Source organism: Narcine bancroftii, chromosome 1 (assembly GCF_036971445.1).
Source record: "Narcine bancroftii isolate sNarBan1 chromosome 1, sNarBan1.hap1, whole genome shotgun sequence".
NCBI lineage: Eukaryota > Metazoa > Chordata > Chondrichthyes > Torpediniformes > Narcinidae > Narcine > Narcine bancroftii.
Window position 1 is genome coordinate 48748061 of NC_091469.1, and position 17431 is coordinate 48765491.

General features: G+C 41.8%; 2 protein-coding genes across 8 annotated transcripts in view; one reads left to right on the forward strand and one right to left on the reverse strand.

Moving 5' to 3' along the window:
* Positions 1-5310, reverse strand: part of LOC138757991 (nuclear cap-binding protein subunit 1) — a 58547-nt gene extending 53237 nt beyond the window's left edge. Inside the window, exons 1-2 of one of the 2 annotated variants that reach the window (XM_069926223.1) lie at positions 4983-5310; positions 9-94 (exon numbers count right to left, since the gene is read on the reverse strand). In XM_069926223.1, coding sequence (XP_069782324.1) covers positions 9-94; positions 4983-5016 — 120 coding nt within the window. In that variant the 5' untranslated portion in view covers positions 5017-5310. Of the gene's footprint in view, positions 1-8; positions 95-4579; positions 4762-4982 lie in introns of those variants that run through there. The other variant, XM_069926232.1, reaches the window with a different exon arrangement.
* Positions 4699-17431, forward strand: part of LOC138758006 (thiosulfate sulfurtransferase/rhodanese-like domain-containing protein 2) — a 59586-nt gene continuing 46853 nt past the window's right edge. For 3 of the 6 annotated variants that reach the window (XM_069926264.1, XM_069926276.1, XM_069926265.1), the window contains exons 1-3: positions 4699-5418; positions 10888-11201; positions 13567-13675. In XM_069926264.1, coding sequence (XP_069782365.1) covers positions 5293-5418; positions 10888-11201; positions 13567-13675 — 549 coding nt within the window. In that variant the 5' untranslated portion in view covers positions 4699-5292. Of the gene's footprint in view, positions 8686-10887; positions 11202-13566; positions 13676-17431 lie in introns of all 6 variants that reach the window. The other 3 variants (XM_069926266.1, XM_069926271.1, XM_069926286.1) reach the window with 2 other exon arrangements.

A 17431-nucleotide genomic window follows, 5' to 3' on the forward strand; every position in this document is an offset into this window, starting at 1 on the left:
AACTGTACTTTTTCTCCTATGTGACATATCAAAGATTCCAATCGGTCTTTAATTTCAATTGGTTCAGATGTCCTCCTTCGCTTGTGAGGTCGCCCTATTATGAAACAAGAGATCCTTCATTAATTCAGTTTTGTCATTTGACTTAAAATTCTGCTCATGTCTAACATTTTTAAAATTGTATATTTGCTGACATCTTCAAACTACATGGAAGTCATGATCCTCATCCTTCTCTAAAATCAACCTCAACTGTCCTTGGGCAGGACAACTGAGTAGCAAGAACTCACCCTCTGTATTTGACTATAAATTGATCACTATAATGATCATTTGTTACATTACCTAATATAGTATGGCTATCTTGCTAATTTTAGAATATTATTCTAATGATTTTAAACACACTAAAAAATGTTACCATGATTTTAAACACATTAAAAAATGTTACCACCTTTCAAACCTGAACTACCCTGCTCCTCAAAACCCTTATGTAGATTAAGTCTAGAATTTTGTTACAAGCATTCTTCATGACTGAGTTAGTACACCTCTTTACACTTCATTACTGCTTCCACTTTTTCAACTAAATATTTTTAACCCATCTGACACCTTTAAACAGAAAGATTCCTATACCAGTGTCCATATGCTACAGTTATAAATTATTCATATTTGAAATATGGGATTTTTGTTCATAACTAATGCACTTTTTTATTGATTTTGAAATTCGTTGCATGGTCAATGCAACAAAGAATTACAGCTTTTAAGATAAACGAATCTCATACTACTGTTAAAGTTTGCAAATATTCCAACTTTTACATTATTTAAAAGTAATAGAATTATTATTTATTATTTCAAACAACAGAAAAAAATATTCAATTAATAAAGAACTTATCAACTTTATTATTTCAAACAACAGGACAAAAATATTCACTTAATAAAGAATTCATCAACTTGTTTATGCAGATATTTTCATAGTTTATGCTACAAAATGGAAGTAAGAAATAATGATTACTGCTACAGTTTAAGTTAATACAATAATGGAATAAATATATATAAAAAGGGGTACAGTTAGATTGTGGGAGTTTAGGTCACACTCTGCGAACAGAAATCTCAGTAACATTTAACAAAAAGACATCTCATTTGAAATGCAAGAGTTATACCTAAGCATAGACTTCATGTCTGCCAGTGTCTTTACAAAAAACAATGAAGAATGGCTATGAAGGCTTCACTGTTAATGGGACTAATGTTGTAGAATTGAAATCGACTATTGTCTTCCAGGCTCAGAAACAGATAAAACTGGGGCCAGCTTGAAGTCTGCGAACACAGAGAGAGGGGAGAGAGAGAGGAGGGAGAGAGAGAGGAGGGAGAGAGAGAGGAGGGAGAGAGAGAGGAGGGAGAGAGAGAGGAGGGAGAGAGAGAGGAGGGAGAGAGAGAGGAGGGAGAGAGAGAGGAGGGAGAGAGAGAGGAGGGAGAGAGAGAGGAGGGAGAGAGAGAGGAGGGAGAGAGAGAGGAGGGAGAGAGAGAGGAGGGAGAGAGAGAGGAGGGAGAGAGAGAGGAGGGAGAGAGAGAGGAGGGAGAGAGAGAGGAGGGAGAGAGAGAGGAGGGAGAGAGAGAGGAGGGAGAGAGAGAGGAGGGAGAGAGAGAGGAGGGAGAGAGAGAGGAGGGAGAGAGAGAGGAGGGAGAGAGAGAGGAGGGAGAGAGAGAGAGGAGGGAGAGAGAGAGAGGAGGGAGAGAGAGAGAGGAGGGAGAGAGAGAGAGGAGGGAGAGAGAGAGAGGAGGGAGAGAGAGAGAGAGAGGAGGGAGAGAGAGTTTACAGCAGAAATTGGCATTGGAAACTGCAAGTTTTGCAGACCTGTTGCAAGACGCCATTTGAAGACAGGTTTTGAGTTCTGAGTTCAGCCTAATCTAAACACCTGTAGTCAATTACAAGAGGACTTTGGCTGGTTGTTGTGTTTCTCCTGAAATAGGTGGGGGGGGGAAAGAATTTTTTTGTGGTAACCTGGAAGACAAGGTTATCTTTTGAAAAACCCATGAGGGGGGCAAGTTTCTTCAGCAAGACAATGAAGAGGCTGATTGAAGATCAGTTTGTGTGTGTCCAACAAACAACGAATCTCTTTCTCTAAAACCAACAAGAACCTTCCTGAGTAGTAACAATTTAAAGCATCAGAGTCTGGAGAAGATCATAAATGTTAAATTCTGTGCACAGAATGGAAAAATGCCTGACCAGTGAATTTGGAGAATTAAAAAGTGAATGATTGAACAGTGAATCAAAGAACATTGCTGAACACATACATATGTGTTTAGAATTAGAAGGGGATTAAGTTAAATATTGATCTTATTGTATTTGAACAAAATTAAAAATATTTTTGTTTAAGTAACCACTGTCTTGGAATTTTTGTTGCTGCTGGTTCTTGGAGTCCTCTGGGCTCGTATCATCACACAAAAGTCTTTTTAAATAAACAAAAAAGTTAAAAATTGGCATAAACACGTGTAAAAATATTCAGGAAAAATTAAATGAGGCCTAAATTCCCAGTTTTGAGTGTGGGAGGGGATTAGAAACCAGCAAGCATGCAATTATAAATAGGACCAGAGTGCCAAGATAAAGACAATTAACACAGTAGTAGGGATAGCCAGATTAATAAGAGGAAAAAAAATTGATATTAGATTAAATTGATAGATCATAGAAATATGATAAAGGTGCAGTCCTAGTTTAGGATTGATACATGACTGTGGGAAGAGAGCAGGAGACCTATTATTTTGGATTGATATACGGCTTCAGAAAAATGAGTTCATGAAATTATTAAGTGTTACGATGAAAGAGCAATAAAATTAGATTAGGAACAATGCAGAGTAACAATTAAAGAGTGAACTCAATCAGGTCAACAATATGTAATTGGGGGTTTTAGATTAAAATAGCATTATAGAATGAGATGAAGGGCAAGGTTAGTTTGTGATTGATACAGAATTACAAAGCAAATTAGTGGGATAAGAATAGTGACATTAGTTATGATCTGATTGGGGTCCAATAGGCTGTGAAGGGAGCAGCAGGATTATGTTACCAAAGAACCAAAGAAATATGACCACTATTATTATATTCAGCACCCTGAGCCAACTCTTGCCAACCAATAAGATCATTTTTTGACCTACCTTAAACATATTTTCCTGCCCTATCCCTTTATATTTTGATTCTGTCACTATCCAAAAAAAATCAATTATTCTGTGTTTGAATGCAATGACTAAACGTCCAGAATTGAGAATTCTAAATTCGCTGTGAAAAAATGTCTCATTTTGCTTCTAAATCACCTATTATGTGCCTGTCCTCCTTACTCCTAAGCCCCTTTTCCAATGACACTGTCCCGGGATTCATTGGAAATTTACTGGGACAGGGTCCAGTGGAAAAGGAACATTGTCCGAACACCGGCATCAGATGACGCCATTTCACACCGGGGATTAACCATCTTTAGATCTACTCATATACCCAGTGTTTGTTGATGCTGGCGTGCTGATAAAGCCAGTAGAAAAGGGACAGCAAAATGTCATCAGTTTCCAGTTGAAGGTAGAACACTCCAATCTGCAGGGATGAGTGTGTTCAGTGGAAAACCAATTAGTGTCCCAGTTAAAGGTGGCCCAGAGGAAACAGCACAAAAGGTTTCCTATCCCAGGACACTGCACAGCCAATTAGATGCCAGGGGAAAAGGGGGTCAGGCAGGAGAATTTTTCCTAGACATGTAGCTTGTCAAGCCCTTTCATTCTTCTAACATGCAGGGAAGAGTCCTAGCCTAATCAAACTCCAATCATACTGCTGCACAAGTATTTTATATTTTAGATAAAGAAATTAAGATTGTCTATAATAATCCAGTCAAAGACCCAAAATTAGTTTAAAATTGAATAGTTTGCAGGACAATTTGAAAATATGAGGAATTATACATTAATATGTAGACAGTGCAAAATTAGGGATTAATACAGGAAGAAGGCTTTGGTGAGACAATTGTGTAATAAGTAGAACATAAAAAAACTTGAAACAGTGTACCAGCCATGATCTTATATGTCAGAACAACCTTTAAGGGCTTTATGGACAACTCCTGCCTCTTCTTTTGTAAACTATGCAAATTCTTTGGCTCAAAGTGATTAGATTGTAACTAATGCAAAGGATCTGGGAACAATGGGGTCATGTCTAAATTTGCAATTCACACAAGGGTACAATGACAGGATCATTTCTGTATTGAAACAGGGTTTAACAATATACATATGAAAAGAATTCCCGAATCCGAGAGATCTGGAATTAGGATTGGGATACAATACACAGGGAAAGAGACAACAAAATAACACAATTCATTCATAAATGGTATCGTCTGTGATACCATAAAGAACAGGGCTGAATTCTGGACTCGATATGGCAATAACAGAGTAATAACAAAAAAATAATGTAACTTTCACAAGTTTAGAATTCCCCAAAACATTTTACTTCTTTCTGAAGTGCTAGTCCATAAACTGCTTTGTGATAATGGCCATGTTTCAATGGCAACGTGAGGATTTATAAAGCAAAAAAAATCAAACAAAGCTGGCGCAGTCAGTGAAACAATGTTTGTACCGAGAACAGAATTATCGCTTCCGATCAATGATCAGGACAGAGGGAATTTTTGCCAATCCAATCCCCTTGTTTGCTCAGAATAGACCCACATATTTTTTTTGCATGAACTGAGAGACGTTGCCTCGTTTTAAAATCTCAATCGAAAGGCGGCAAGTCCGCCAGTTCCACACCGTCCCGGAGCGGGACGAGGTTTGAAAGTAACACGAGGCCCGCGTTAATATCGCACCGGGAGCGAACGAGGGAGGCGGGGCCAAGTGACCACCTTTGGACAATCGACAGAACTGGGGCCAGGTCGAGTACAATCAGCCGAACCGGGCGTCGTCACGGAAACCGGTCGAGAGGCGCGAGTCCCGAGTCCCATCGGCACAGACACGGGCTGCTTCTGCCATCCCGTTTCACCCACCGTCATTATCGTCGCTATGCCGTCTCCTCGACATTTCTGGCCGATCGCTGGATCAGTAGTGAAGGTGGTGAATCGCTGACCGATGGAAGTTGACTGTCCACTTAAAGAACGGCCTGGAACAGCAGCCCCCCCCAACTAATGGCCGCCTCTCCTCACAGGTTCTTCCGGGGGAACCTGCAACTCCTTCCGGTCGCGCTTGTCTTGGTGAAAGGTTGATCGTTAGTGGGAATTCCTGCCTGTCGCTACCACGCGTCCATTTCTTCACCGAAGACGTGGAGTTCTAGGCCACTTGTCCTCGGTGCCCACAGTCATGGAGACGCTCTTTCATCCCGGCATACCCGAGCTGGATGTGGAAAGTTGTGACCTCGGCGGGCGCGGGAACGGGAGCTCGAGTGCGCGCCTGGGCCGCAGGCAACGGGGACCTGCGAGGAGAAGGGTGAGGAGCTGTCGAAAACAGTCAAACGAAATGGGCCTTCAGCTCTAAAAACTTAAGTCTTGTCATTGAATCATCCCCCGTTTTCCCATTTTACTTTTTTTCTGCCCATTTTGCTTCTCGCCGCTTCTCTTGTGCTTAATCATCTGTTCTGATCGCCAAATTTGGATTTACTTCCAGTTGCCAGATTATTTAAATATTGATTCATCTCAATGTCCCGTTGTTGGTGCATCAAGGGCCGGGTTTCTCGCTATCCAGAGAGTATTAAGTATGGAACTAAGGCTGAGGAAGCTGATTGAAGTATGCAGAATGATCAGGGATAAAAGAGAGAATTAACAAAAGTGATCAATGACTAGAGGCCATGAGTTAAAAGTAAGGTTTAGAGAGAATCTGAAGATTTTTCAGGATTATGGCAACGTGTGGTAGAGGCAGAGACTGTCTATTATAATAAGAAATATAATGGCAAAAAGGCCACACCCAAGTACAGGAAAACCTGAATACACTGTAATTACAAATGGCAGATCACAAATGACAATGTGGAACCATACAGGAGAGAGATAGATCAGCTGATTGAATCTGCTCAACATCAGCAAAACCAAGGAGATGATTGTGGAAGTTAGGGGAACACAACCCAGTCCTCATCAAGGGTTCTGTAGTGGTGACGGTCAAGAACTTCAAATTGCTGGGTGTCAACATCTCCGAAGATTTGTCCTGGAATTTGCACATTGATACAATCACAAAGAAGGCTCGCCAGCGGCTATACTTTGTGAGGTGACTGAGGAGATTCGATATGTCATTGAAGACTCTTGTAAACTTCTACACGTCTACCATGGAGAGCATTCTGGCTGACTGCATCACTGCCTCGTATGAAGGCGCCAATACTCAGGATAAGAATAAACTCCAGAGGGTTGTTAACTCGCTTTGCGGCATCACAGGCACCACTTCATCAAGGACATCTCCATGAGGCACTGTTTTAAAAAAGCAGCCTTTATCCTGATAGACCCCCACCACCCAGGCCATGCCCTCTTCCCTCTTCTACCATTGGGAAAAAAGATACAGGAGCCTAAAGACGAGTATGCAACAACACAAGAACAGCTTCTTCCCCACTGCCATCAGATTCTGAATAATCAATGAACCATAGACACTGCCTTACTTTTCATGCACTATTATTTTTACTTTTTATAGTAATGTAAGATGGTTAAAATATGAACATTTACACTGAGACGCTGCTGAAAAACACTGAATTTCATGACTTGTTCATGACAATAAGTTCTGATTCTGGCTTGATGAGTGACAGGATCACAAAAGGCTTCCATGCTCCTTTGAGTGTAAAAGGGATAACCTAATTTTTAAAAAAATCACTTTTCCCCATTTCTGAAGGAAGTAATCCTGTCACTCTTGCATTGCTTGGTTCTGAAATTAAAACTGAAAATGTGCCATATATTTTGGTGTGTAAGTCGACCAGCAGATGTCGGGACCCGATTTTCAGCCTTATTTTAATGGTTTTATCACGTATCGGACATGTAACTCACCCCCCCCCAAAAAAAAAGCACAATGACTGACCTGTTGGGCATTGCCTAAGTGTGGTTGTTATCATGGAGATTCAGCAAAATGAAGAAAGTATGAAGTGAGTTATAAATTTAAAAATAATAGAAATGGCTGAGAAATCCAGCAACTGCGCTGCTGCAAGAAAATTTGAGATATATGAGAAGGTGGTAAGAGATTAGAGATAGAAATAGGAGACTAAGAAAAATATCAAAAAGGCAATGTTCGATGAGAAGAGAAATCACTCTTTGGCCAGAGTTACAAATCATGTTGCAGCATGGATACGTGGACAGAGGCAAGATTGTTACAGTCATGCAAAATAAAATAAGAGCTTTTGCTCTGAAGTGGGCAAAGTCAAACCCAGAATGCAGTAAACATTTTGAGGCGACAGTAGGCTGGTGCAACTGTTTCATGAACAGGAAAAATCTGATATTATGACAAAAGTTGCTCAGAAACTACCAAAAGATCTTGATCATAAAAGTTTTAAGTTTTCACCAGTATAATATATGTAACCAGCAGAAACACCGGTTTGCATTGGCAAATATTGGAAACATGGATGAAACCCCGATGAATTTTGAATTGATAACCAATGGACTGTGGAATGTAAAGTTTTGAAAACTGCAAACCAGAGGTACAGGCCATGAAAAGACTAGCTTTATGGTGGTGTTATCATGTAAGCCCAACAGAGTGAAGTTGAGACCCATTTTAATCGTCAAACTTAAACCAAAAGTAAAATTCCCAGCAGATATTTTTGTGCATTCTCATGAAAAAGGATGGATGAATGAAAATGGTGTTGATCAGGCAGTTTACGCAAGTTTGCTGATCTGGGATATGTTTTGTAGCAACTTAGCTGAGAATGCTAAAAGTAGATTAGCATTAAATAATGATTATCCTAGGTGGTTTAATGTCTCTATTGCAACGTCTTGATGCCTTCTTTAACAAATCATTCAAAGAATACGTGGGTGAAGAATGGAATAAATGGATGTCAAGTGCGGAAAAGTCATTTACAAAAGACGGGGCAATGTGTGCTACATAACTTGATGTGCTATGTGACTTTGTGCTCAAAGCATGAGATAAAGTGAAAAGAAAGACTAATAAATTAGTTTAAAAAGTGTGGTATCTCTTGTGCAATGGATGGTACAGAAGATGATTAATTGTGGGACACTGACAACTAAGCTGAAGTTGCCTCATCAGATACAGACTGGGACCCATATGATGACTGTTTAAACAGTGAGATTGTAATGTGCTTTCTGCCATCTTTACCTCAGATGATTGTGATTTTGAAGGATTCTAAATGTTTTATTTTAAATAAAAAAATTTGTTCTAATATGCTGGTATCATGAAAATTTGTTGCAGTTGTGTTTTTATTTTGTTTTGAAATATACAGTAGTTACCATCAGCAAAATCAAGGAGATGATTGTGAACTTCAGGAGGAAGTCGGGGGAACATGGCCCAGTCCTCATCGAGGGCTCAGTACTGGAGAGGATCAAGAACTTAAAATTCCTGGGTGTCAGCATCTCAGAATCTGTCCAGGAGCCTCCACGTTGATGCAATCACAAAGAAGGCTCGCCAGCAGTTATACTCTGTGAGGTGTCTGAGGAGATTTGATATGTCATCAAAGACTCTCGTAAATTTCTACAGGTGTACCATATAGAGCATTCTGGCTGGCTGCATCACTGCCCGATATGGAGGTGCCAACTCTCAGGACAAGAATAGACTTCAGAGGTTTGTTAACTCTGCCTGCAGCATCACAGGCACCAGACTTCACTCCATCAAGGACGTCTATATGAGGCAGTCTCTATCCTCAAAGTCCCCCTACCACCCAGGCCATGCCCTCCTCACTCTGCTACCATTGGGAAAAAGGTGCAGGAGCCTAAAGACGAGCTCTCAACGGCACAAGGACGGATTTTTCCCCGCTGCCTTCAGATTCCTGAATAATCAATGAGCTATAGACACTGCCTCATTTTTTGTGCATTATTATTACTTTTTTTATAGTAATGTGAGATGGTTATAATATGAAGGCTTGCTCTATGATACTGTTGCAAAACACTGAATTTCATGACCATAAATTCTGATGGTTACTGTAGTAAGATTGCAGATGACACCAAAATTCAAGTCAAGTTTATTGTCATCTGGTTGCACAAGTACAACCCAACGAAGCAATGTTCTCTGTCCTCAGTGCAAAACACACAGACGCACAATCAAACATAACACACATACAGACAAACAATACATATGCAGGACAAGTATTCATGTATACAAATAACAATATTGTTTCATGAATATGAGAGTCAGGTGGATAGTGTGAGCAGTTCCATTGGACATTCAGCATTCTCACTGCCTGTGAGAAGAAGCTGTTCCTCAACCTGGTGGTGTTGGCTCTAATAATCCTTTATCTCTTTCCCAAAGGGACTGCTGAAAGATGCTATGGGCATCGTGGTCTTTTCAGAACCTAGTTATAAAGAGGGGTGTTGAGTCCCAGCAAGGACAGCTTCACCACCCTCTTGGGAATAGTTTAAATACTTAAACTATTTAGTTTTGATGTTTGTTATTTTCTTTGTATTCTGTCTCCTGTGTATATAAACTAGAGATTTTTTTGCATTCATTGTCCTGATCACATTGTTGAAACCTGTAGATTTCTCCTCTCTTTCTCCACCCCACACACCAGATTACAGGATTAAAATTCACTAGAAATTTGATCTTTGATAGCTTTGGCAGTTGCTGTAATCTCTCAGGTAACCTGATATTTTTTTATAAGTGCTTTCCAGATTGCATTTGAAAGCCTTTCTTTCTTCTGGGAGTGTTAACATTGGGGTTACTCAGTTATCTTAATTCTAATTGGAAGATCTAGTAATAGCTGTCACTTGCTCCATGAAAGTGTCATGTAACATTTTCATTGATATAAATGCAATTATAATAATTCACTCTGGAATACTTTTTTGAAACACTGTGTCTACAGATTTTTGTGTTTTAATTTTTCGCACCGGATGCTTTTAATTTTGTGCAAATAATTTTCACAGATCAAAGTAGTAATAGTATTTTGAGGTAATTTATAACTAAACAAGTACTGGTAAATGATTTTCAATTGTATGAGTTATGTTACACATGAACAGTATTGATTTAATGGAAACGTATTAAATAAGTACAGGAAAACCCATGTTATCTGGAATTTAAGCAAACATCGAAAATAATTTTTTAAAAAAATAAATAAATAATATTTGCGATAGATGTTTACATTGTACAAGTAAATGTTCTCTGAAGTAGCACACAAACCTTTGGAGAAGATGGGAGCAAATATTCAGCTAGCAGCGTGCCTTGGTTGGGCTTTACTCATAGCAGCTGTTTGAATCAATTTTGAATAATATTGTGTTTAAATAAAATGGCGTTGCCCAGGATGAATTGCTGGTTGATGCTGTTCACTGTTGGGGTGACTCTCTTAAAGTGTTTCCTTATCCCTGCTTAGTAAGAGTCTTTATCTTTTTTAGTATATTAGTAAGGCTTTATCTTTAAACTTTGGGAAAGGGGATTAATTATGATAATGGCAACATTAGCGTAGCGGTTCGTGCAATGCTATTACATTGTCAGCGACTGGTGTTTGAATTTAAAAGTTCTAAGTTACGGGAATTACCTGATTAAAGTAAACTTTATTTAATTAATGACTTCAATACTTATTTTTTCAAATTACTTTACATGTCTTTAAACTGCATTTTCTTGATGCTGGTGTGTTAGTCATTCTAAATGGAAAATTTGCATATCCAGCATCTACCAATCCTTGTAGGTGCCGGATACCATGGGTTTTACTGTAATTAACTTGGTGAACCATAAAAGATGTGCTGTTCATTTTCTTGTAATTTAAATGGAATAGTGCATTTTATATAATCATACAGTTTTACTTATTTTTTGAAACATTTACTTTTTTTATTTTAGGCATTTGCACTTTTTATCAAATCAAGAGAAGTACCTAAAATCAACAATCCAGAATTGGATGAGGAAAATATACGTTGGGAGTGCTGTGGACAGCAGTTTGATAAAGAAGTGTGCATTCACAAACATGTGGGAAATGAGCATATGTCTGAAGTCCTACAACAAACTGAAGCTATTTTCAAGTTGTTTGGACAAAGTAAATCCAAATTGGCAAAAAAGCATGATTCCACAGATAACACAATTACATTCTCAAAGAAAGAATTTGATATATCTACATGGTTACCTGATACAAGTCACATTAACTTTGATCTAGCATGGTAAGAACTTACTGTTTTTTATTTTAATTTTCTTTACAGAAATGAAATAATCATGGGAAAGCTATTTTCTTTGACTTGATTTTGAGACGTCTCTTTAAGAAATAAGTTATTTAAACACTGAAAGCAATACTTGTAATTTTGAATAAAAGTGCAAATTATTTGAAAATGTTGAATCAGAATTTCAAAATGATATTCTGTATTAAGTTAGCAATTCCTTTTGTTGAAAACAATATTTGTTTGTCTTGTTTGTGAAGATTCCACATTGAAATTAAATCTTTATTTTCTCATATATGATGTCAATGGTACTGTCTAAATTCTTTTAAAATGAGCAGTGACGTATCCAAACTTCTACAGTTACTGACTAGCATGAAAACATGGGTCAATGTCTTGTACCTAACTTTAGAAATCAAGCCAAAACATTTAAAGTGAATTTTAAAAAAAGAGCCCAAGCATTTGATGGACTATTAAGTCCTTTGTAAATGTGTCGAATCGTTGAAAATATAAGATGCTTACCTCTGATTTATAATATTGGCAAACAAGTACAGTATATTGAAAATTGCAACTTTATTGGTTAAATGGGGATGTAAATATCTACCTTCCTCTGAGCTGAATAAAAATGCAGGTTAGTGAGTCTTGTTGCATTTAGTATTTTGCATCCCGGTCAAGTCCATCTTGTGATGGGAAGAATGCATATTCAGGGTGCCTTAAAAATAATATATATTTGAACATTCTGAGCTTGGTTCACAATCATTTAGCTTCCATGTCAAATATCTGACCGTATAAAAATTAATGTGGCATTCTAGGGATTTTGGTGCTGGAACTGCACTCAATAGTGTAGCTTTGGTCAAACTAATGTTCGTACTTGAGCTAATGAAGGTAGATATCCAAAAAAGTTGCCTTAATATCCTTGTTTGCTGCTAACAGTGATTCTCAGGCATCAATACCAAAATCCCTTTCTTTCTCAATGTTCTTTGTTCTATTATTCATTGGGTATATCCTAGCCTTGTCAGTGCTCTGAAAATGCTTCATTTAACAGTTTTTGATGAAGTTCTATTGGCCATTGCTCTACCAGTCTTACCAACACATCAATATCATCCTGTAGCCAAAGAATACCTTCCTTGCTTTCAAAATCAATAATTTTAATATTATCAATATTTGGATCCAAATAATTAAAAAGATGCTAAAAATATTAACATTTTAATCTGTTGCATCCATTTATTTTATGTTGAAATCTTTGCTCTGTGAAGTTTGGTCTTGTATTTTATTTTAATGAAAAAGTTAAAGATAACCTGGTTTTAAGATGCAGAGAAGGAAGATATGAACATAAAGATAATGGGTTAAAATGTAATCATGATTAAATGGCTAAAGTAATAATGCATGGAGAGATAGGTTGTAATGGGATAAGTGCTTTTAAAAAAAAAAAGTGACCTAGTGAAGATGTATTTGAGATTGCCAGACTCATCATATGAGATTGTTGAACTTGATATAGAACAGGGATGGCCAAACCCCAGCTCTCGAGCCACATTCAGCTCTTTGACATATAAATTATATAGGGGTAGCAAAGTTGGCGTAGTGGTTAGTGCAATGATGTTTCAGTACCAGAAATCTGGATTGGAGTTCGAATCCTGCGCTGTCTGTAAGGAGTTGGCACATTCTCCCCATGTCTATGTGGGTTTTCCTAGGGGACTTTAGTTTCCTCCCATTTTTCAAAATGTACCAGGTGTTATTGGGTGGCATGGGCTTGTGGGCCGAAATGGCTTGTTACCATGCTATGTGTCTACTAAAATAAAATAATGTGTGACTCACGGAAATACATTGGTTGAGAAGGAATCGAACGAACATAGGCTCACAATGATAGTTTTAGTTGAAAATATTTGGTGTGCGAGTAAAAACGTCCCTCCCCCACCCCCCAGTTTTGGCCTCAGTCACCTACTTAACTGAGCTCCCATAGCCCCATTTGCATTCTCTCACCCAGGCCCAGGCTGCCCACCTTCCAGAAACTCTTTCTGGTCTTAACAAAGGTTTCAGCCAATATTTTCACTTGGACTTCACTGTTTCTTGTCCCATTTCTGCTCCCTTTATGTCTTGTATCATTTTTTTTTCATTCAGTTAATACTTTTCTAACACAGTTATTTCCCTGTGTTTTCTTTCCCATTCTTCCCCCCCCCCCCCCCCCACCCCACATAAAACTTACTATTTCACATCTCCACATTTCCGGTTGTGATGAAAGATTAATGTGAAAAAATTAATTTGTTGCTCTCTATAGATGTTGCCTGATCCAAGTTTCCTCACTGATTTCTTTTTTTAAATTGATAATGTCATTTTGCTTGTTACATTTAGAAAGTCTTCTTGTGCTTGTTCCTAGTGCAGCAGGTGAAGTGCTGTTGTATTATTCCTATTGTGATATAGAGGAGCCACAAATGATCTGTGCATGGCAAAGAGCTTTGTGCCATCAGCTGCATTTTACGGGCAAGGTAGGAGATTGATGTCTTTTGTATCCCTAATCTGTATGATGTGACCACATGAATTTTGATCTCCTAAAGGATTATTGGGAGGCAGGCTGGTCAAAAATAAAAATGTAGGATCATGAAGATTGGCAAATTGGATTGTAAATGATTGTGGCTGGAAACAAAGATTACATTACACGACTGAAGGGGTGTTGACAACAAAATTCTACTTGGTTCATTGCATATGAGGGTTGTGATGAAAAGTTTGTAGATGGACATCTGGCTTGTAAGGAGGAAAGTTTTAGAGTACAGAAATGTATACAGTAGATTGCTTGGTGGTTTGGGCAGCAAAATGGCAAATGGAATTACCTCCAGGTGCCCTGGTTTCCTTCCACACCCCAAAACTGCAAATTGGCCACTGTAAATTATCCCAAACTTGCAGATGAGCAGTAGAATCTAGTGGAAGGTTGCTGAGAGTGTAAGGAGAATAACATTTATTAGAGTGAAATTAATGTAAAAATGGATATTCGATGGGAGGCATTAACTTGCTGGGCTGATGGGCCTTTTCTATATTATCTCAAGTGTGAGAGTGTGGCGGTGCACATACTCGTGAACCGGCCCTGCTTGTACTGCTGCGCTGGCGGGCCAGCCGCGAGAAGATGGTGCTATCGGGGGAGCGTGATGATGTCACCACCTACGCGGGTGAAGCTTACGCTGCCCTTAAAGGGCGCGCGGAGTTTGAAATAAACTGTCATCGAAACCCCCAACATGGTGGTTGTCAGTTTCATTTCGTGCAGCTGCCGCTACATTAGTGACCCTGACGAGGCCAGACAGTTTTCTGGCTTCTCGCTCTGGATTCCTCGGAGATAAATGCAGTCGCGGTGAAACTCCCCCCCCCACCCCCCTCCCTTCTGGACACATCGGCCACGCACTTGGTTCGGACAGGCGGAGGTGCAGTTTCGCCTCAGAAACATTTCATTAGATGCCACGATGTTCTACCATGTCGTGAGCATGCTCGATGAAGAGACCATGGCCAGAGTGAACGACCTCATCCACAACCCACCAGAGTAAGGTAAATACCTCGCCCTCAAGAACCTCCTCCTCAGAACCTTCAGCCTCTCCCCGCAGCAGTGCGCCTCCAGACTCCTACACCTAGATGGGCTGGGAGACAGAACCCCATCTGCCCTCAGGGACGAGATGCTGGCGTTAGCAGAGGACCACAAACCCTGTTTCCTTTACCAGCAAATTTTCCTCGAACAAATGCCTAAGGACATACAACTCCTGCGGGCAGATGAGGACTTCTCCAATCCACGATGAGTCGCGGCCCGCGTAGATGGCCTCTGGAGGACCAAGCGAGAAAACGAGGCTGCCCTCAGCCAGGTCGCCCGCCCAGGGCCCAGTCGGCCACAAGTGCCCCGCAAGCACAAGCCGGAAGAGCACCACTCCACCTGGTGTTTCTACCATTAACACTGGGGGGCTCAAGCCCGCAAGTGCAGGCAGCCCTGTATGTTTCAGGGAAATGACTCGGCCAGCTGCTGTTAATGGCTGCGGCGGCTGGCCACGTGAACAGCCTCCTGCACATGACCGACAAGTCCACTGGCCAACAGTTCCTAGTAGACACCGGAGCTGAACTGAATGTGCTCCCCCCTAACATCGCCTCGAGACCTCCACCCACGCACGGAGCCCTACCCTACAGGCAGCCAACGGATCCTCCCTTAGGAATTTTGGCACTCGCAAAACACAGATCTAGATCGGAAAGGATAAGTTCCACTGGAAGTTTGTGCTGGCCTCAGTGGGCATGGCGCTGTTGGGGGCCGATTTCCTCCGGGCACACAGCTTATTAGTGGACATCAAAGGCAAACAGTTGGTTAATGCCCGCACCTTCTAGTCCGTCCGCCTTGATGCTACAGACGCATGCGACCCACGGATAGCTTCCATCAGTGCCCCCAGAGACAAGTACTCTTGTATTCTCGACGAGTTCCCCTCCATCCTGCAACCACAGTTCACTTCCGCCATGCCCCAACATGGAGTCTGCCATCACATCTCGACCCAGGGCCCTCCTCTCCACACCAAAGTCAGGCGGTTGTCCCCCTAGAAGCTGCAACTGGCTAAGGAGGAATTTTCCCGACTGCAGGAACGAGGGATCATCCGTAGATCAGATAGCCCCTGGGCCTTCCCCCCTCCACATGGTACCCAAGACCTTCGGGGATTGGCACCCTTGTGGGGATTACTGTCGCCTCAACGATGCGACCACGCCGGACTGATAACCCATCCTGCACATTCAGAACTTTTCGGCCAACTTACATGGCGCCCAGGTTTTCTCAAAGGTCGATCTGGTACAGGATTACCACCAAATCCCGGTCCACCCCGACAACATCGGCAAGACCACAATCATAACCCCATTCAGCCTCTTCGAGTTCCTACGGATGCCTTTCGGCCTCAAAAACAAGGCCCAAACCTTCCAATTCCTGATGGATGCAGTGGGCAGAGACTTGGGCTTCATGTTCATCTATCTTGACAACATTCTCATCACCAGTCAGGACCATGACGAGCACAAAGTCCACCTCTGCGCACTGTTCACCCACCTGGCAGAGTTCGGCCTCATGATCAACGTGGCCAAGTACCAGTTTGGTAAGCAGTACCTGCAGTTCCTGGGCCATACCATCTCGGCGGCCGGAGCCGCCCCAGTACCGGAGAAGGTTACAGCCGTATGCCAGTTCCCGAGGCCCGCCACCCTCAAGGGCCTACATGAGTTCGTTGGCATGGTCAACTTCTATCACCTGGGGGCGGCTCTCATCAAGCAACCTTTGTTCACGCTGATCGTCACAAAGCACAAAGCCCCGGAATGGACAGAGGAGGCCAAGAGAGCTTTCACTGCAACGAAAGGTGCCCTGGCAAGCATCACTACTAGCCCACCCGCGGTCGGACGCTCACACCATGCTCTCAGTGGATGTGTTGGCTGCAGCCGTTGGGGGTGTCCTGGAGCAATGGGTCAATGGCCAGTGGCACCTGTTAGCCTTTTTCAGCAGACACCTCAGCCCCCCCCCCCGGAATGAAAGTACAGCGCCTTCGATAGGGGACTCCTGGCCCTGTACCTGGCCATCAGACATTTCCGCTATTTCCTGGAGGGCAGGCCATTCTCTGTGTTTACCGACCACAGCCCGGTCATTCAGGCCCTCACTATGACCTAGTCAGTTTGCCAGCAGCGGCATCTATCCTATGTGTCAGAGTTCACCACCGACATCCAACACCAAGCTGGTAAGGACAATGTCGTGGTTGATATGCTTTCACGGCCTGCCATCCACAGCCTTGCCCCTGGGTTGGACTATGCCCAGCTAGTGCAGGCACAGAGGGAGGACGCGGAAACACAAGCCCTCCGCACTGCCATCATAGGGGGCCAGCTACAGGACCTCAAGTTGCCGGGCTGCCCTGACACGCTGCTCTGTGACGTTTCCACCGGTTTGCCGCGCCCAGTAGTTCCGCCGCAGTGGAGGACGCAGGGTTTCAGCATGGTCCATGATTTGGCTCACCCTTCAGTCAAGACCTCGGTTCATATGGTTTTGTGTGGGATGGCCTCAAGAAGCAGGTAGCCCAGCTGGCAAGGAACTGCACACAGTGCCAGACCTCCAAGATCCACCGCCATGCAAAGGCCACAGTCCAGCAGTTTGACTCCACAGCCAAAAGATTCCAACACATACACGTCGACATCGTGGGCCCCCTGCCAGTGTCCAGGGACGCCCGCTACTTGTTGACAGTGGTTGACCGTGCAACAAGGTGGCTGGA